General features: G+C 42.1%; 1 protein-coding gene across 2 annotated transcripts; it reads left to right on the top strand.

Annotated features, from left to right (window-relative positions):
- Positions 1-258: 258 nt before the first annotated feature.
- On the top strand, positions 259-19,410 carry rpap1 (RNA polymerase II associated protein 1). 2 transcript variants are annotated; one of them, XM_074659836.1, is made up of 27 exons: positions 259-400; positions 1,581-1,782; positions 2,489-2,637; positions 2,882-2,974; positions 3,214-3,382; positions 3,501-3,653; positions 4,813-5,046; positions 6,183-6,325; positions 6,433-6,531; positions 7,725-7,826; positions 7,937-8,104; positions 8,294-8,473; positions 9,664-9,798; positions 9,911-10,081; positions 10,400-10,557; positions 11,700-11,870; positions 11,961-12,156; positions 13,258-13,367; positions 13,522-13,717; positions 14,598-14,744; positions 14,880-15,022; positions 15,103-15,535; positions 15,730-15,848; positions 15,942-16,173; positions 16,380-16,556; positions 17,104-17,160; positions 18,604-19,410. In XM_074659836.1, exons 2-27 carry the CDS (start codon positions 1,587-1,589, stop codon positions 18,751-18,753), a joined length of 4,281 nt encoding a protein of 1,426 aa, XP_074515937.1. In that variant the 5' UTR covers positions 259-400; positions 1,581-1,586; the 3' UTR covers positions 18,754-19,410. The 2 variants fall into 2 exon arrangements, with proteins under 2 accessions (XP_074515937.1, XP_074515939.1); XM_074659838.1 differs by having other exon boundaries at positions 6,210-6,325.
- The last annotated feature ends 944 nt before the right edge of the window (positions 19,411-20,354 follow it).

The following is a 20,354-nucleotide window of genomic DNA, read 5'->3' on the forward strand; positions in this document are numbered from 1 at the left end:
TATGGAGATGCCGATGCAGATGCAGATGCAGGTGCAGATGCAGATGCAGACGGAGCTGCAGATGCAGGTGTCCGCTGTCTTGGAGGAACAATAACACGAGATGTAGCTTAGATAATGTTGTAAAACCCGACGACATAAACAAGCAAAGATACGTTAAAATAGTCGCCAACAACTCAGATATATTGTGCATGCATTCAAAGCCTCTAAATTATAATAATATTGAGGAGAAATACGAAGATGTAGAGGGGAAAAAAATCGCTACGCCTTCCTTTTCTTGTTTACTCTGTGACGGGCTTTTATTTTGAAGGTGGGCGTTTGGTGTCACATTAAAAACCTTCCGTGTTGGTCTACAGAGAGAGTTGTGTGTATCACGGAGCCAGCAGCACTCAACTGACTGAAGGTTAGCTATAACACAAACTGTGAACTGTTTTAAAGACAACAAAGACAGCCACATTGTGGGCGATACTGTTAGGTATTTTGGTATATATTTTATTTTAATTTTAGCTTCAGTGGAGAGTGAGGTTTGATGTTTCTAAGCTAACGTTAAGCTAATGTCAGTTAGCTTAAACTGTATGTTACATCCATCCTCCTCCGACACACGTCAGATGTAAACATAGAGCAGGCGTTAGATGATCGATGGGTGATTTATTTGACTATTTAGTTAAAGTGTTGTCGCTTTGTGTCTTTTCTTACACTCCCAGATAACGTTAGTTAGCTTTAAGGTTAGCCATGTTTACTAAAGTTCAGTTAAGGTTACTCAAAAGCAGCTGAAACTGACAACAGGTGTTGTGATGAATTCTGCTTCCTGTCGATATGTGTATCTAAACCTACCTACCTAAACCTACCTAAACCTAAACCTACCTTATCCCCTAACCCTAACCACCCAGGGGTCTGCAACCTGCGGCTCTGGAGCCACATGAGGCTCTTTAGCTCCTCTCCAGTGGCTCCATGTGGATTTATAAAAAAAGGAAATGAATCAGTTTTTTTGTTTATATTTTTTTTATCATTGTTGTAGGTCTATGGTATGATGGAGTATTAGGTCCACATTGAGGAAAACAAATAAATCTGAGATTTCGAGAATAAAGTCCTAATATAACGAGAAAAAAGTCACAAGTTCATGAGAAAAAGTTGTAGTATTATGAGAATAAAGTCAATATTAGAAAATAGTAATTTTACTAGTTATTTTCTTTTTTCTCGTAAAGTTCTGACTATTTCGTAATATTGTTTTTTTTCTTGAAAAGTTATGATTTTATTCTCGTAATATTAATACTTTTTTCTCGTAAAATTATAACTTTATATGGAAATCTCAGATGTTTTTCCCTCAATGTGGCCCTAATACTCCGTAGTACATTTGCACTTTGGCCCTCACTGCATTACACTTATATACTATATACTTAGATTATAAACTGTGTTACCTTCATCACAATGCTCAAATGTTTTGCGGCTCCAAACAGATTTGTTGTTGTTTTGTTTTTTTTACCTAAAATGGCTCTTTTGATAGTAAAGGTTGCTGACCCCTGGGATAGGTTAATTATAAATTAGACATAACAGTATTTAATATAATCTTTTGTTTCCTTCAGAGAGGGATGTTGCGGCGTCCCAAGCCAACTGACTCTGAGGCAGACCTCCTAAGAGAACAGGAGAAGTTTCTGACATCCGGCGCCCCGTCTGCTGCCAATGTGGTCCGCAGACCTGACAAGAGGAGAGGCGAAGCTGGGGGAGAAGGAGGGGAAGATAACGGGGAAGATGAAGGGAGACACAAGGATGTTGTCACCATAGAAGGTAAGAGATGTGTCTGTTTATTTTCCCTTTTTTTATTAAGATAAGATAAGATAAGATAAGATATACTTTTGTTGCCTTTTTGTTCCCAGTGGGGACGTTTTTCCTGGACTACGTCCAACTGCAGTTACATAATGCAGGAAATTTAAAGGCATAATGACAGAGGAAAAAGATGAGGCCATTGGGAATATCAACATTTTCCTCAGACACATTATAAAATTATGAAGAAACGACTAAAATTACAATATATTAACTTATTATGCGCCGAAAAATGAACTTCCATGGCCTCCGCCATTTCTGACAACGTCAACAACCACGTCACAACCCGTGAACTCAGAGCGTTCAGAAACTTCCCACTTACGAGGTCGTGAATACCACAAGAGGGGGGCGTTCGTATGGACTCATCTCGTAAACACGGTAAACACGACCCCATTTGAAGGCACCAATTTTCACTTGTCAGATCTACCCCAACATCCCAGGCAGAACAACAAAAATCCCATGAACCCATAAAACAAACTAAACAATCTTGTGTCATTTAAACACCTTAACTGATAATGTATTAAACTGAAACATTGGACGGAAATTAATAATTAAGCAGACATTAAAACACTTAATTTTGGGGAACAGGGCCCAGTGAAAAGGGAGAAAGGCAACCTTTTCATAGTAAGGTTATTTAATACCTAATGTTTAATTTGTATGTTTCCTCTAGATCTTCCTGACCAACTCCCGTCTCTGACGCCAGCCCCTCCTAAGAAGTCTCGCTTTAAAGCCAGTCGTGTCACTTTCGAGGATGAGGATGCTGGGGAGAAGCTGGACAGGCACGACACTCATGTCACTGCTGTTCTCTCCAGGATCGTTGTAAGTACCTGTTGTAAAAGAATGCAAAGTGCGAATCAGTGACAGTCAGCTAAATGAAGTAGCTTATTTTCCCTGTTGGACCTCTCCAAGTATACATGCATCCAGCGTGTCGCTCACATTTTGTTCAGCAGATTTTCTCAGTTATCCAAGTTTGCTGGTATCATGTTTAGCTTGACATAATTCACAGTTTTTTAAAAATTTATTATTTCACCAATGGATCTGTAACATTATTCTTTGTTTTAAGGAGAGAGATACCAGCTCTACTCCAATATCTCTACCAGCATTTACAGGCTTGGCTTTCCCCAAAGTGATGCACCGCTCAGAAACCAGCAGTCAGGTAAAAAGGCATTAATGCCCACTCTTCATAAATGATTCTTAAGATGTATAAACCCTTTAAATTATAAAAAATTACAACAAACCTGGCCATTTACAATTAATACAAATAGCTTCTCTTTATGTACAGAATTACATATTACTTAAAACATACTTTAAAAGATTTATTATTCAAGCTTTTTGTCCATACTCGCACATGGTAATGTCACTTGATTTTTAAAGTTTATTCATCCTTACGACCAGGCGCCATTGTCTTCAGCTGGTGGAAAGAAGAGTATCTTTGCACGTCAGATTGCAGCTCAGAGACTAAAGGAGGGAAAAACACCTTTACATTGTGCACCTGAACACCGAGAGCAGAACCTGCCTCCTGAGACCAGCATGGATACAGATCAGCTTGGTGCTGCAGATGATCGTAAGTAGATGTATTTCATATGTCAGCGGATATGTTGGACTCGGTCTGTGATAAAACAGCTTTCTTCACAGAACCCCCTCTTCACGTTATCTTTGTCTCCTCTCTCCTCTCCACTCAGTCTCAGGTTCCAGTCTGCTGTCTGGTCAGGGGCTTGTGGGCCCAGGTAGCTCAGCAGAGACCATGAGGATCCACAGGGAGAACCAGGCTAAGGTCCAGGCCATGTCTCAGTCTGAGATACTACAGGAGCAGAAGAAACTCTTATCTCAGCTCGGTAGGTAGTAGGGGTGGGGAAAAAAATCGATTCACCTATGTATCGTGATTTCTTTTTTTATTGATTTTTAATGCCAGAATCCATATATTTGCTTCATTTGAGTCTACGTGGAGGTAGAAGGAAGTTACCGCTTTTATTGTTGTAGTCTGAGTAACGTGGCGTCATATCTGTTGCGTATCCGTCAACCAAAACAAACTGCAGCTGGCCGCAATGAGGAAGTACAAAACAACGGAGGATCCACATGCGTACCTACCATACGACCTGCACCCTCCCATTTTAAATCCAGAGTGGTAAACACTACACATACAGTAAAGTATGGAAACACTTTGGGTTTCACACATTGTAGGAAAAGCAGAGCTAGACATGATGGCTCAAGCTGCATGCTAACTCTGGACAGGAAACGTTATCGTATTGCGGTAACGTGCGGTCAAGCCGGCCGTCACTCTCATCTCTGTGGTCAAATCAGCCGACGCTATAGAGCACCCATATACTGACATTTATGTTAAATGCATTGAAACGGCCCCGATGGAGCTGATAATGGATGTATAAAGAGAACGGAGCTAACGGGAGAGCTAGAGACCACCTTGGAGAAGTTAGAGGACGTATACACGTGTTTCAAAATAACAAAGGGAACCGTATATACAAAATACATATATGGAAATAAGATTGATTGGATTATATTCACCAGAAGTATAAAATATTACATGTCCCTTATAAATTAAAAAGAAAATACCACTAATTTGTGAGGGAAATGTCTTTATTCCTTAATTTTTGGGTTGCTGGAATTTTTTTTTAGAAATAATGCCAGACAATGACTGATATATTTGACTTCAGGACATCTCTGACTAGATACATGCTGAAAATCAAACATTTTTACTGTATTATTTTGGTATTTTTCAAAGTATCGCAATAAATCGAATCGCAATACTTAAGATTCGCAATACATATCAAATCGGCACCAAAGTATCGTGATGGTATCAAATAGGGAGATAGGTGTATTGTCACAGCCCTGGTAGGTAATGATGTTGTCCACATGATAGTTAATTAGTATAATATATGTAGAGATGAAGACGTGATGTGTGTTGAGTTTGTATCCTAACTAGTATGGTAAAAAAAATTTGATACCACTGCGTATAACACGATTATTTCTGCTTCCCAGATCCTAGACTGGTGGACTTTGTTAGATCTCGCAAAGCCCAGAGCGCCGCGTCCTCTGCCTCCGCATCCAAACAACCCCGGGGCAAAAGCAGCAAGGACCATTCTCCTCTTGAAAATGTGAGCAGAGAGTCAGACTCCTCCGGTGCTGCTGTGCTGCTTCAGAAACCCCAAGAAGTAGAGATGGAAGGAGAGGAGGAGGAAGAACTGCAACCATCACCACCACCTGCTGTGACGGGTATGATGGATTTAAAATCACGTCTACCTTGTCAGTTGTTCCTGGTCTCTGCTGCTGCTGGAGATATAAATAAACCAACAGCATTAAAGTTATGTGGATGACTAAGTTATATAATATTTCACATCACTTCTTGCCTCCTCAGACCTGTTTGTGTGTGGTATTGTTTTTTTTACTTAAGTCAAGGATCTGAATATTTCTTTCACCACTGTTAAATTGCAACCTTCTTTCTGAGGCTGTCAAATTATTCAGTTAGTGCCATATTTTGAGGGAGAAGCCCTAAATGTGCCACTGTCAAGAAGACCATCACATCTGCCAGCTTTCTCTGCCTCCATCTCCCTCCTGATGTATCTCACTCACCTCATGTTCTCCCCTTTCTCCCCTTTCTCCCAAGCATCCATTCTGTAATTGTATAGCGAATGTGCGATGCTTCTGCTGCATGGCTAAATCCCGACATAACGCTGATCATTGACTTCACTTTGTGTGATTAGCAGAAAGGCCCGACTGAGCCAGATGAAGCCACTCTCTGCAATTAAGTTACTGCAGATCATTCAAGGAATCCTCCCAGTTCTGATGACAGTGTTGCTAATGGATCCTATGAAGGCAGAACTTGCACATCATTTTATAACATCATCTATTTTCCAAAAAAAATGCAATGAAGAGAGCTGGTTTTGTCATTCTTTCATTCTGGCCAAAGATGATTTATTAGACGAGCAGAAGGCAACACGCACACCACTTGCTTTTTCTCCTTTGTGGTGCAGGGAATCAATTCCCTCAAAGATCCAATTCCAAAGAAAACAATTCCTGCACACACTCACCACGTCTGCATTGATTTATTTAAAAAGAGTTTCAGTCACAAGGACCATTCTCAATACATTTGTGTCAAAGAGATTGACTTTTTTTCTTTGCAAAGATGATTCATTGCCTCCTCCGCCTTCCTGTTTAGAGAAAACAACTTGTTTTGGATTGAGAATAAATAACCAAGCGACGCCTCATCCCCTGACAAAGAATCTGTAACGATAGCCGTGGGCAGTAGAGGGTAGTGAGTGCAGTGTGGCGCACATGTTGGTGTTGTCACTTTTATCTGTACTGGCTACAACAGATGGCAGTTGTACCAATTATTACAAGCAATCATACAGCCCTTCTCTCTGTGTGTGTGAATTCAGAGGAAGACCTGCTGCTGAAGCCTCAGAAGGACTGGGTCCACATGGATAAGCTGGAGCCAGAGAAGCTGGAGTGGATGAGAGACCTGCCTGCACCCAGAAGGAAAGGAACCAAGAAGGTAAGGAGATATTTCTTACAATACCAGTAAGATGCTGTTTTCATTCATTTCAAATCAAATCTTTTCTGCATTGAGCCAACACATTCTGTGGTTCTGTGTCCTGATAGGCCATGCAGGCTCGGTTTGACTTTGCAGGGACCTTGATTCCACCCACTGAGGATCTGCCCACCCATTTAGGCCTGCACCACCACGGAGAGGAGCCTGAGGTCAGTAGGCAATAAGTCAAACAACTAAAATAAATGTCTTTTATTAAAGGTGCTTATTGATAACATTGATGACATTCAGCCACTAGATGTCGCACTCTCCCTCCCATGTTCCATCATTTACTTCACAACAAGCGGCTGCCAGTTTGTTGGACAACCTGCATATTTTATGGTCGAGTGGAGTGAGAGCTTCGAGGCAGCAACCGTTGCCGTGGTATTCAAACTCCAAATCACTACTCGAGAGCTTCGTTTTTAATTTTGTTTTTATTTCTTATATATAAGCATGTAATAATAATGTATAAATCCCCAAATAACTCGTGAAATAAGGAATAATCCCACAACATTATTCTTTATTCACCGAAGCTTCGAAGCCCAAAAAATGGTATTCGGGACAGCCCTAACGTAATCTATGGTAATCTGAGGATATCTAGTTCTAGGTAACGTTTAGCTTGTCATCTAAGCAGTGGTGTAGTGCAGGGTATACGCAGGTATACGGTGTATATTAGTCAGCTTCTTATTAAAATAATAAATCGTACAACCTGGCAACTTGGTAAAAATCTTCAAAATGAACAGGAATTACCACTCAAGTGTGAATCTTTTTAATGCAGCAACAAAGTGGTCAAAACTTAAACAGGAATACAAATTACAAGTATATAATGTATATAGTATATAATCATAAAATTGTCACCGATATCCGATCCAGCTATTTGAGTCAGTATCGGCCCGATCGGTGCATTCCTAATATATATGACATATTCAGGTCTATTCTATTCAATAACTGGGTTTGGCTCACAAAGCACAATAGCAGTACAAGCTAACTGCAGTTATATTCTGATTAGTTCTGAACTTCACCTGTACATATAAATGTCATTATGGTGGCTCATTGCCGCCGGTACAGTCCTTTTAATTTCCTGTCTTATTCATTTGAATGCAGTGTTTTGCTTCATGTAGAAGTATTGATTATATTTCGTCCAGAGAGCATATCTGTGACGAGGTTTGAATCCGATAGCCTTGAACGAAATGTTCAAGGCTATCGGACACTTTAGCTTTGACAGAGTGTCATGCCACTTTTTATGTGACCTGTAAAAAAGTGAAGCGTCTTCGTGAGATTAATCTCAAAGTTAGCTCTTTAGACGGGGCTCCAGGTCTTTTTCTCTGTAATGGTTTTATTCTTGACATTGAGGATTTCTCCGCAGCGGGCAGGTTACTCCCTGCAGGAACTCTTCCTGCTGTCTCGGAGTCAGCTCAACCAGCAGAGGAGTCTGGCCCTCGGCACTCTCGCCAACATCCTCTCAAAGGTAAGCAAACAAAAAACACACAGTGTCGCTGCTGAGGCACACGTCTGTAGTCACACGTCTGTAGTCACACGTCTGTAGTCACTCATGTGGCTGCAATTCTTACCCTGTAGGCACGTGCCGGGGAGTACCTGTCAGTTCTGAAAGGCAGCGTGGTGACTACTCTGCTGGACGCCGGCCTGCTCTTCCTGCTCCGATTTGCGTTGGACGACGGTGTGGAGGGAGTGTTGTCTGCAGCTGTGCATGCACTTAAAGCACTCCTTGTGTGTGCAGAGGATGAAGTAAGACAACTTGAAGCACTACAGCATGTCATTAAAACCTTAAGGCTTTTTCATGTGATCCTTTCAGTTTGATTAGGAAGTTCAAAAACCTGATTTGTAGAAGAGATAATAAACATTGGTTGTCTGTTACATTATCCAAATCCAACATCTAGTCCCTCTTGATCATATCTAAATTGTTTTCCCTCTCAGGAGTGTTTGGACTGCACCTTCTCCTGGTTTCGCGGCCTGGCCTCCTTCCCTCTGCAACCGTCTGCTCACGAGGAGGAGGAAGAGGAGGACGAAGGGCTGCCTGAATGTATGAAGTTGACCGCTAAGGAGAAGGAAGAGAGGAAGACCGATCACGATGTGGCCAGACAGGATGTTGCCATGGTAAACATGTTTACGTTTTACTGGTTTTCCGTGGCTTTTTCCAGATTTATAATGTACTAGTGCCTGTTGAAAACGTGCCTGTTCAAAATGTGCGTGTTCAGAACGGGACGATTGCTTTACACCTCGTGTTGCTGCTTGCAGCTTTCTGAAGAACCGTTCATTCTAACAACTTCTCATTCGACACACTGCACTTCCTCGAGTCCTGAGCAATACACTTGCCATTACATAGTTGCATATACGCCTCATTTGGGTGCAAAAGTTCACACGAACATCAACGGAGACCCGAGTTTACTCATCATGTCGTTCTACGGTGTAACATTTAAAGGAATAGTTCTCCCACAAAATGACCATTTGTATATCAATTACTAAATGAATTGAAGAAAACAAACACATGCATTTTTGCCCAAATCTTACTATTTAAAACACTTCCTCCACTACCGTTTCACACCAGGGCCAGACTTCCTGCATGAGCAGTGCTAGACGTTTACCTCGCTGAACTACTACGTGTCTCACGCGTGTGGTGACCACACTCGCAGCGTCTCTGCTGCAGCGCTGCTGCTGCTGCTGCTGCCAGCTCTTTCTTTCTACATAGTTTGCCTTTCATAGTGGCCATTTAATTTAATTATAAAAGTCATTTATATTTGTTTTAGACAGAAAAAGGCTAAGAAGTGTGTCCTCTTTTGTAAATAATAGTAATAATCCACGCTTGATGGGTTTTATTTTGAAACGGAAGCATGAAGTGTTGATTTAAAAAAAAAAAAATCTTTACTTTTTTCATGTCTGTGACATATTCTACAGATGTTTAGACATTGAAACTGTAGTAATGTAGCTGGTAATATGTCCATATACTCTCAAAAGATCACCTTCACTGTCTGTTGTTGCTGTGAACCGCGCGAGACATCGAATCTCTAGAAGAGAGCCGCGCTACTCACGCCGGCAGTGTGGCTGCTGTAACCTGTTAACATGGACGCCAAAATAAAAAACAACAGGTTCCGCAGCCGCCACGCGTTGCTGACGTTCACTGTGTGGCCTGGCCGTCATACAGGGACTTGCAGCGCGCATTTGCAAGCATGAGACGGTAGTGGAGGAAGTGTTTTAAATAGTACGATTTTAGCGAAGATGCATACTGTATGTTGTAGATGAAGGTTGAATGATTATTGTTGTCTCTGTGGTTCCTGTCCGTGTTTCAGGGTCTGTTAAAGATGAAACTGCTCCCCAGGCTGCGTTACATCCTCGAGGTGCTCCGACCTTCTCCTCGAGTCGTCCAGCACGTCCTACAGATCCTGACTCGTATCGCTAGGCACTCCTCCTCATCTGCCACCCAGGTAGCAACAACAACAGTCGCTGAATCTGTCTGCCATGCTTGTAGTATAATTGATTATTATTACCTATATTCTTCTTCGTGCCAAATTCAGTCAAATTGCATTTCACTCTCAGGTGCTTGACTGTCCTCGCTTGATGGAGACGGTGTTGTCAGAGTTCCTTCCCTCTTCCTGGACGGCGCCATGTTCTCCCCTCCGTCAGTCTGTTTATGGAGTCCCACTGGCCAGCGCCATGAAGCTGCTGAGAGTATTGGCTACCTCTGGCAGACATGCTTGTGCCAGACTGGTAAGTGCTGATGCAACAGTGTTTAATTGCTTGATGATATATTAGAATAACTGTATGTTTCAGAGAAGTCGTAACTAGCTGGATAAACTGTGTCTAAACTGATGCAGCCTAGCATACTGTATATGAAAGTAGTAAGTCATTTGAGGTGCATTGGTCTGAAATCCAACCTTTGGGATTACTTCTAGTAATGACTGTCTGTAAAATACTTGTATTGTATTTATAACCTCTGCTCACGATAAGTACCATATAATAATTATCCAGTTTTTAATCTGAATTATTCCATTATTCCCAGCATACCTTTTTCTCTCCTCTTCCCAGTTAAACTCTCTCGGAGTGAGGGAGCGTCTGCCTTGTCTGCTCAGTGCTGAGCCCAGTGAGCTGCTGCTGGAACCGGCCGAGGCCCTCAGGATCACCACTGAGGCCTACAGGCTGTGGGCTGTGGCAGCCGGCTACGGACAGGCCTGCAAACTATACATGTAAGTTAAAACATTCAAGCAAGGATTCCTCCTCAGGAGTTTCAAGTAGTTTAACCGTCTCCGGACGTGGCAGTCGCCGGCGATTTCAAAAGAACTCATTCATACTTTTAATAATATCTCTGTAATGAATGTTAATAGCGACATACTCTAAAAACTGTCCTGCAGCGCACCGATCCTCCGTTACAACAAGCCATCACTTGTTCCTGTAATCCATCCAGAGGCTTAGTAATCCATCAAGGGAACACTGTGGTATTTTTTGGATACTTTCCAAAAATAATAAAAGTGATATTTCGATGTTTATGTACTTATCTATCTAATACCGACTATACAAACAACTCTTTAACATTACATGTTGGCTCTCTCCTCTCCAATCACAAGATAATATTTTCCCGTTTTTATATACATGTATAGTATATACAGTATGCATATGCATGAAAAGAGGCATGCACATGCTGCTGTACTTGTGGGTCATAACTCAGTCCTCTGGCGAACGGAGGTTCTCAATCCTCACTTTCTAAAGTATGTGACCGTGTATACTCTTCCACAAGTACAGATTTAAGACATCTACAGACATATGCACATCAATATTCATCTGCACACCCACACGTATAGAGCCTACATGCCCATGCATACTTTCCGTCAAACTGTCAGCAGCTACATTTAACTAATCTTACATATGCCTATCCCACTCTCTATTAAAGAGTGTGGGATTGCCGATTTACAAACGTGATTGGTGATCTTTGCTGTGTCCCGAGCATTTAGAAATCTACTGCAACACGACCTTCAGAAAGTAAATAGATATATTCTTTTGACTTCTTGGTCTTATACTTTTTTATAATATCATGTGATATCACTGCAGCATACATATTCAAATAGCCCATGCTGTGCTGAAAGAAACAATATCAATTACTCGCCTGTGCCTTACAGTACTAAATTTATACACGTTTATATATTAAGAGTCGAGGCCCCAGTAATAGTTAAAAATGGCTCAGTCCCCAGAGGATTACATGCAGAGCCTGATAAGAGACAGTGAATCTGTATAGTATAGTTTAATTACACTACTTATTGACACGTCTAATCCTCTCCTCTGCTCTTCTCTCACCGTGCTCCTCTTTCTCTATACTGTCATTATGTTCCCACAGAGACCTGTATCCAGGCTTAGCGAAGGCATTACAGTCGGTTCACAGAGTCCTGGACCCGTCGGATCCTCTGTTGCCTCTGCAGCTCCAGCGGGTCCTCGCTCTGCTTTCTCTGCTCACACAAGTCACTCACACTGCTGGCTGCCACCAGGAGCTACAGGCTGGCATGGTCAGGTACAGATGAGGAATAAAGTGAAATCATCACACAACACACTTGAATCCTTTTTTTTTATCTACATGTTACCATATCTGTTTTTACTACAGCTCTCAGGGAGAAGAGTGCCCTCCTCCTCCTCCAGTGTCTTGGGGTCATGTCACAGGGTTGCAGGCATCCTTGTTGGGACATTTAAAGGGCTTTGTGAAGAGTCTTGATAATCCAGTTCAGAAGGAGAGCAGCCTGACTGTGATACCAGCTTACCTGGCCTACCTAGAAGCTTACTACCACCAGCTCTCCAGACAGGTACTGCTTGCTGCTCTGTTAGGACATATCAAGTTTTTATAACAAATGCATTGTTAGCTTTCAAGTTGATCGACAGGACAGTGGAATCACAAGTATAAAATATCTGAGGTAATCAATCCACATGAACATGGTTGAACTGTCGGTGCTTTACCAAGCCATGAATCCACATAATAAATGAACCCCTTACCATTCAGAGAGGTAGAGGTGGGGGACAGGGGATGTCCAGGGGTAGATAAAATGTCAGCAGATCATGTCACATAGAAGTGGTGTACATCGTCTGAAAAATGGGAACCTGAAGATTAATTTGAGATGCAGCTCAGCGCTGTGTCAAATTGTGCTCGTCTTCAATCCGAAATAAAAAAAAAAAATATTAGAATAAATTGTGAAAGTATATAAAGGCTTAGGACATTATGATAGAAGTATATGATGGTCATCCCCATGCTCCATTATGTCTCATAAGTTGTTGCACCAATTTTTGGGTTGATACTATTTATTGCACAGATTTGGTGCCAAATTTAACCATTTTTTACCACTTGAGAATTGATTTAAATGATCAATAATCCCTCCAAAATACCACATTAAGACATCAAGATGTTCAGGAACACCATAGAAAAAGCCATGCTGTGATTTGGTTTCAAAACATTTGGACATTTGGAGATTTCTGCAAGAATAGCATTTTTCAGCGACTGGATGGCGAGCACTTCTGAAAACTGCTCAGAAACCCCCTTATTGTCAATCTACATAGGTCAGAGTTCAAGGGACCCCTGTGTAAATGGCCATGCCAGGTTTTCCTCGCCAAAATTTAGCGTAACTCTGGAGCGCTATTTAGCCTCCTGCGCAACAAGCTAGCTTGGTTGGATTCCTTGGGTTTTCTAGTTTAATGATACCAGTACCTTTACTCTAGCTCCCAAACTGAGCCTCACAAACTCTAAAAGACACAACAGTGGCCGGGCCCGCCGTCGGGACGTCAGATTTTTAAGAGGTAAAACTAAAATGGTCATTTGCTCAGTCTACATGTCAACAAAATGTAACATAGGACAATAACTGTAAAATGCAAAACTGTTGAACTAAAATGACTATAATAGTGACTCTCTTCATCAGAGCTGTTTCAAGCCAGTAGAGACTCTTCAAGAACTGGAGCTGCTGACATCTGAGGTTCTCCTCCCCCTGCTGTCCCACCCTGTTGTTCAAGGCCTGATGAAGAACCTAAAGTATGTCTGATTTACTGTGAAACCTGTGTAGTCATTGTAGTTCTTATTGTCAGTTGCCTTTGTTTTGTCTTTTAGTTCTTGACCTTTATCAATTGCACTTTGATTTGTTGACAGCTTTTTCTATTATTATTATTATTATTTTTTTTTACACCAGGTCTTCCTCAGTAGTGTGTAATGTCCAGTCCAGTCATCTGGGCCCAGAGACCACTCCCAGCCTCCCTGGTTTGGCCTGCCCAGGATGGAGGGAACGCCCGGGGCTAGTTGTTCCCAGCTCCCCCTTCCCTCTTCTCACATGCCTAGGGCTCCTCCTGGAAACGATCACAGGCATCCACAAAGGCCTCAGCTGCAAGGTAAAGTTTAAATACTTGAGGCAGTATTTTTTTTTTGTATCATGTAAGGACAGGGACAGACAATAATGAGCCGAGGAATACAGAGTCTGCAGGTTTTTTCATTAGATTGTATCACTGCTGAGCAGAGGTGTGGACTCGAGTCACATGACACGGACTCGAGTCACAAATTTGATGACTTTAGACTCGACTTGACAAAATAAAATAAGCCTTTTGACTTAAAAAGTTATTTGAAAGGTATGTGCACGAAGACGATCAATCAATTTAGTGTTTTTTACTTTTTGAAGGATCCTTTATTGATTTGTTTGGGAAGAGGATTTACTCTTGTGGGAAAAAACTGAACTGAACAAACTGAATTTCTTCAGTCTTTAGTTGCTGAAGTTGTGTTTTTTTTGTTGAACTCTGGACTCTTTATTTATGGTGAATATTATTGGGACTTCCATTTGATTATCTTACATTTAATTCCCCAGATCCACTTTGTTAATCAATCCATCCAATCAAGTTGCAGGAGAAAACCATGAAGAATTAATGTTACATTACTGAGCGCCAGTTACTCTGTCGTTAAAATGGTTTTACATTTGGTGAAGAGCGCATTATGACTTATTTAGGACTCGAAACTCAAAGTTTAGGACTCAGAACTTGCCTGTCTTGACTTTGGACTTGAGTGCAAAGACTTGAGACTTACTTGTGACTTGCAAAACAATGACTCGGTTCCACCTCTGCTACTAAGCAGACCTTCAGCCTGAGATGAACTAATCAGTAAAATCCTCCAGTGTCGTCTGGCTAAACACTGAGCCAGGAACACAACAAAATATATTTTGCTGCCATCTTGTGGTGACATTCACACAATCCCACCTATTCCCTCCTCTTTCCCCCTCTCTAGTTCACTGGTCTCCTCCTGTCAGAGCCTGTGATTGTTTACCTGCGAAGTTGCAGTCAGGCTACACCCACCCTGTCTCACACCAGAGCCTGGCTTCTCCGTCATGAACACCACCTCCTCTACCTGCTGCTCCGGCTGGCACACAGACTGGTAGGCTCCAACTTCGACCTCCATAAACAACATTGTGTTGACCTGAAACATGCAGTTTATACAAACCAAATCCACCTCTCATTAGTAATGCCTAATCCCAATTTTCACCTAACCAACCATTCTGTTTCTTCACAGGTTTCCATTGAGCCAGAAGTAGCCAAGCATGCCTCACTGTACCACCAGGTGGCGCTGGTTCTGCTGCCATGGTTATTACCAGGCAGTGAATACCTGGGACATGAACTGCTGTCCACCATCATCTTCAGCAAGGACTTTATATCGTAAGATTACATTTACTTCACTAAGTTTACTTTGGGATTGACAGTATTACTCAGTTTTTGTTTATTTGTGTGCTTTCCAGAGAGGGCCACAGCGGAGGACCTGAGGCCGTCGAGCTGGGAGAGCTGAAACTCCAAGAGCAAACACAACACCACACGTCTCCCTCTCTGCAGACCGTCGGCGCTCTCCTGAGAGAAGCCTGCGTCCAGCTGCCATCCATACGAGGCTGCTTCCTCACTCACCTGGCCCACCTGGAGTCGTCCGTACTGACGTCACGAGACGCTCTCCTCGGCCGCAACCCCTATATCAGCTCCCATCTCCTCCCTGAGCTCACCGGTCCCACCGTGCCATCCGATTGGCCTTTCCTCCCGCTCGTCAGCCTGTATGAGCGGACAGGGGTGTCGGACGGTGGAGGGTTAGAGGTGGAAGACCTACCACAGGGGGCGCTGCAGGCGGTGACCCACTGTCTGCAGTGGCTGCTGCTGCTGGAGGTCTGGAGGGAGGAAGCACTAAAGGTACAGACACAAGTCAAGTCAGGTCAATTTTAGTTTTATTTAACAGACTTATTGAGAACTGTTGCCCTAGTAACAAGCCGTTGTTATGATACGTACATGAAATAAAGCAGCGTTTGCCGCATAATATGACATTATATTTCCATCTATCTATTTGTTATTGTAACTAACCTCCAGACTATCTTGTCATGTTGCAGGTGATCCCTCCTGTCGCCAAGCTCGCCCGCCTGTCCTGCGTGTTCCTGTGTTCCAGTGACTTGTTCCTGGAGAGACCTGTTCAGAAACTGACCTGGGGTCTGTTCAGACTGCTGACCAGGTCTGATGATGTTTGATATCCTTGTTCTTGCATTATAAAAAGCTCAATTGAGCCCAGAGACCACAAGTTAAACCGAACCTCTTCCTTTTCCAGGCGATCCAGGCTGGACTCTTTGGACCTGAACGTCCCCCCTCCGGGTCTAGCCTCCTTCCAGGACTTGTACTCCGCTCTTTTGTCCCAGTACGAAGCTGTGTCCTTTGGAGACCGGCTGTTTGGCTGCTGGGTCCTCTTACCCCTGCAGAGGAGGTACAGCACCACCATGAGGCTGGCTGTGTTTGGAGAACATGTGGGAATGCTGAGGTCACTGGGAGTCACGCTGGAACAGGTAACGATGAGGATGTTACTGCTTTTTGTTCTCATTAGTTACCTTTTCATGTGTTCAGGCAAAAACTGTTTTTTATGCACTAGTCAATTTTTAAGTTTTTTTAATTTTACAAATGTTGTCTGACTCTTTTATAACCCAGATATTCTATGATCATAATCACACATGAGTTGGATCAATTTATTATCTCTGTGTCTCTTCATTTGAAGCTCTCCATCCCTATCGAGCGGTTCACCTCCCCCCCTGAAGACTCCCTCCCTCTCCTCCATCTCTACTTCCGCTCTCTGGTGACGGGGACCCTGAAGCCCCGCTGGTGTCCGCTCTTATATGTGGTTACCTTGTCTCACGTCAACTCCTTCATCTTCTCCCAGGACGCTGCAGCACAGGTACGGCACTGTATTGCATCCGAGCCACTCTTGATGAAGTCTTCCTGATTATCTGTTCATGTTAAGATTGTGCCTTTTTTATATCAGCCACAGTGAATAGTGCAAACTGCCACATATGTAGTCATTTAATCCAGAAGTTGCTGCACTGAAGGTTGGATTTGTGAAAAGAGGTTTTAAAGGGATTTTATGCACCAAATATGAGCTCATTGGACGTAAAATCTACGTCTGCAAAACTCATATGTTATTGATTAAGTGTCAAAGGAGCAGCCTCTGAGTTGGTCTCACAAATTGGCTCCTTCATGTTCCTAAATATTGATTTAATTCATGTTGTTTAACTTTTATTTAACTGTGAGGTTTGGGGGGTAAACGCCCTAAAATAAGAAACACATTCAGCGACTTATTTACTCCGTTATTTTACAGCAGTGCACCTGAAACCTCTCATGCATGCAAGTGTAGAGTTTATTAAGTAAACACTGAGACGTAAAGTGCGTCAGTGCAGTACATCAATGAGGCTTTTTGATCTTTAAATCCTTTGTCCTTTCTCCAGGAGGTCGAAGCTGCTCGACACAGCATGCTGAGGAAAATATACTACCTGACTGAAAAGGTAATTCTCTACTTTTTGCAATTAACTACTTTTTCTTCTTTGTTCTCTCTCTGATCTTTATACGCTGTGAGGTGTTTATTGATTGTACCCTCTCTTCCCCTCGCCTCTCACGTAACTTTCTGATGGTGTTTTTCCACAATCTCTCCACATTCCTCTGGCAAACCAGTCTGTTTCTTATCTTGATCACCACCATCCAAGTCACGGTTCTGCTGCTGGATGAGTTTTCTTACCATCTTATGTTTTTTTCATTTTTTTTTTCTTTTTAAATCTTCCACATTTTTCTATTTTTCTATCAGGTTGGTTAATTATGTATGTGGTGATCCTCTCATCTTTACATCCAAGAGTCTGTCTTCTTTTGGTATTTCAGTTTCTCCTAGTTGTTGTCTTAGTTCACGCTTTTCTGTAATTTCATTTGCAACATACACTCGGACCAGCTGATGGTCTGCATCGTATTTATAACACTGCAACTTAAAGTCCTGCAGTGATACCATGTGTGCTTCTTTACCTGTAAGCTTTGTTTACAACAGTGGTTCCCAACATTGTTATGCCGGCAACAGCCGTAGCCGGAGGCATTATGTTTTCGGGTTGTTTGTCCATACGTCGTACGTCTGTTTGTCCTGTTCTCGTGAATGCGATATCTCAGGGAACGCCTTGAAGGAATGTCTTCAAATTTGGCACAAACTTCCACTTGGACTCTAGGATGAATTTGGTGGCCAAAGATGAAGGTCACTGTGAGCTCACACAGGGTTTCCGCCAGAAAAGCTGTTGGACTTGGCAGCCAAGTGAGCTCGGAGGAGCGGCGGCTTATCACTGAAATGAGAATAGCTACTTCCCCTTAAAAAGGCAGCGTGAGCCTTTTCACTAACTTTGGGGCTTAACCTCCTTCACTTTAATCAGCAGGTGGCAAGCAAGACACTAACTTTGATCTTGAGTTTATTTAGCTATCGACAGCTTAAACTGTACACTCACTGCACTGCTCCAGTCACAGCTGTAACGTTACTGTTAACTTCTTACTCACCGTCACACACACACGCATGCTCTCTATTTCTACTGCACACTCGCAAATGTTAAGCACACAACCTACGGGAGTTATTCCTTAAAGGAGTTTGCTACTTGTATAACACATTTTAGTTAAAAAAAAAAATATTACAAATACATAATTACCAGCGGGGAGTCAACTCAGGCCCAGCGGGACATCCACTTGGACTCAAGGATGATTTGATTTTGGTGGACAAACGTCACCGTGACCTCACAAAACAGGTTTTTGGCCACAACTCAAGAATTCGTATGCTAATTTTGACAATTTCACACAAATGTTTAATAGGATAAAATGATGTTGAGTTGTGAGTTGAGCTGTTCCTCAATCTTTCCACATACATCCTGACAACCACCACCTCTGCTGCCCATCTCACCTCCTTCTCCCTCTCTTTGTCTCATTTCCAGGTGTTGAGGAACCACTTGCTGCTCTTCCGTCTGCCACAACAGCACTCAGAGTTTGGCTTCGACATGTACGAGCAGTTGCCTCCCATTAGGGCGAAACGTTTGGAGAGCATCCTGAGACTGCAGGATAGCAGCGATGACAAAGGAGACTGAAGGCAGCAGGGAGAGGGAAAATAAAAAAAAAGTAGTGAGCCAAAAACGGAAGATCCAGAGGAGGGACAGTATGGGACAGAGAGCAAATCGAAGGAGAGACTAAAACACAAGAAGAAGATGCTGAGGAAGGTAGGACACAAAGTGAGACGTTCATTTCAATTACTGAAAGTTTCTCATCCAGATTGGCCAACATGTGGCTCCTTTTCTTAAAGGAAACCCAACCTGAGGTAGATTTGGCCAGCCTTCAATGCAAATCATTATTAGCACTTATTTGATTCTGCTTCGAGCATAGTGAAGGTGAAGTTTTCAATCTAAGACAATATTTTACTGACTGTCAGTGGAAATGATTGTGACGATTCGATATTCTAAGGTTACTTGAACCTGTCTGAAATGAAACACAACCAGTCAAGTCACAAATAGTCAAAATGAAGTGCAGATGCAGCCGGGTGCCGGTCCCACAAACCCTTCCTCGAAGCATACGGGAGAGATTGACTGTTTATCCTTAACTGACACCAGCACTTTGCCAGAGTTGGTGTGCGTCTGATGAGCTTGAAAAAACAGACCAGGACGACTTTTTGGTATCTCAGAGTAAAGACTTCTTTACAAGTGCCTGTAATTGTCTTTTTTTGTGAATAAAACACGATTTCAAGTTTGTGTAACTTAATGTTTCTATTCTTTAATCACAATGAAGGGCAATTATAGCCCATAAAATATAACTGCCTTGGGCCTGTTTTTTTATTGACGACCTCACCACAGATTTAAACCCGAACAGTTTGACGAAAATAGCGCCACAAACATAACGTCTTCAGTGTGTTCAAACATATCAAAATGGGGTTAAACACATCAAGTCCCACATCCAGACTGGGTCTCTTGGGACCATCGAGATGAGCATTGTTCCCTCTCACTGTCACTGATCAATCACACTCACACTGAAGTACTTCACACAAACATCCTGTTTGATTTCCATTGAGGCTTCTCTAACTGTTGCCAGTGTTTAAATCAGATTTGGAAAATGCCTGAAGGGGACCGGTGTGTTTTTGTGCTCAGTTAGATAACAAATTCCACTACGTAACATTGCCAACTTCACATACTGATGAAGTTAAACTTCTTATGTAACCAATATTTATATAATATTATTATTATTTTGATATTTTTAGATATAACTTGGGTAGAAGAATGTTGTTTTTGTATTACTTTTTCACATTATAAATATTCTAATTTAATAAATTACATAAGTTTACCAGAAAACCTTGTAAATCAGGTTTTGGTGATTTTTAATAATTTATAAGCATAGATATTCAGTTTAAAGGTAGGGTTGGTAAAGATTTTAGAAACATCTTTTGCTATATTCGCTTAAATTCTCATTACATCCCAACAGTAATCAATAAATCAAATGCTCTGACAAAAAAAGGAAAAGGTTTGTCCGTTCTGAGCTGCTGTAGAAACATGACTGTGCAACATGGCAGACTCTGTGAAGAGGACCTGCTCCCTATGTAGATATAAACAGCTCATTCTAAGGTAACCAAACCACAATGATTCTTATTTTCAGGTGATTATATACTAATGAAAGCATACTTATTATTTTATATTCCATTTCTGCC

Source organism: Sebastes fasciatus, chromosome 15 (genome assembly GCF_043250625.1).
Source record: "Sebastes fasciatus isolate fSebFas1 chromosome 15, fSebFas1.pri, whole genome shotgun sequence".
NCBI lineage: Eukaryota > Metazoa > Chordata > Actinopteri > Perciformes > Sebastidae > Sebastes > Sebastes fasciatus.

Coding starts and splice junctions, on each gene's coding strand:
- rpap1 (XM_074659836.1), top strand. CDS start 1,587: ATGTTGCGGCGTCCCAAGCCAACTGACTCTGAGGCAGACCTCCTAAGA. Junction 7,827..7,936: donor TCGCCAACATCCTCTCAAAG/GTAAGCAAACAA, acceptor CTTACCCTGTAG/GCACGTGCCGGGGAGTACCT. Junction 8,105..8,293: donor TTGTGTGTGCAGAGGATGAA/GTAAGACAACTT, acceptor TTTCCCTCTCAG/GAGTGTTTGGACTGCACCTT.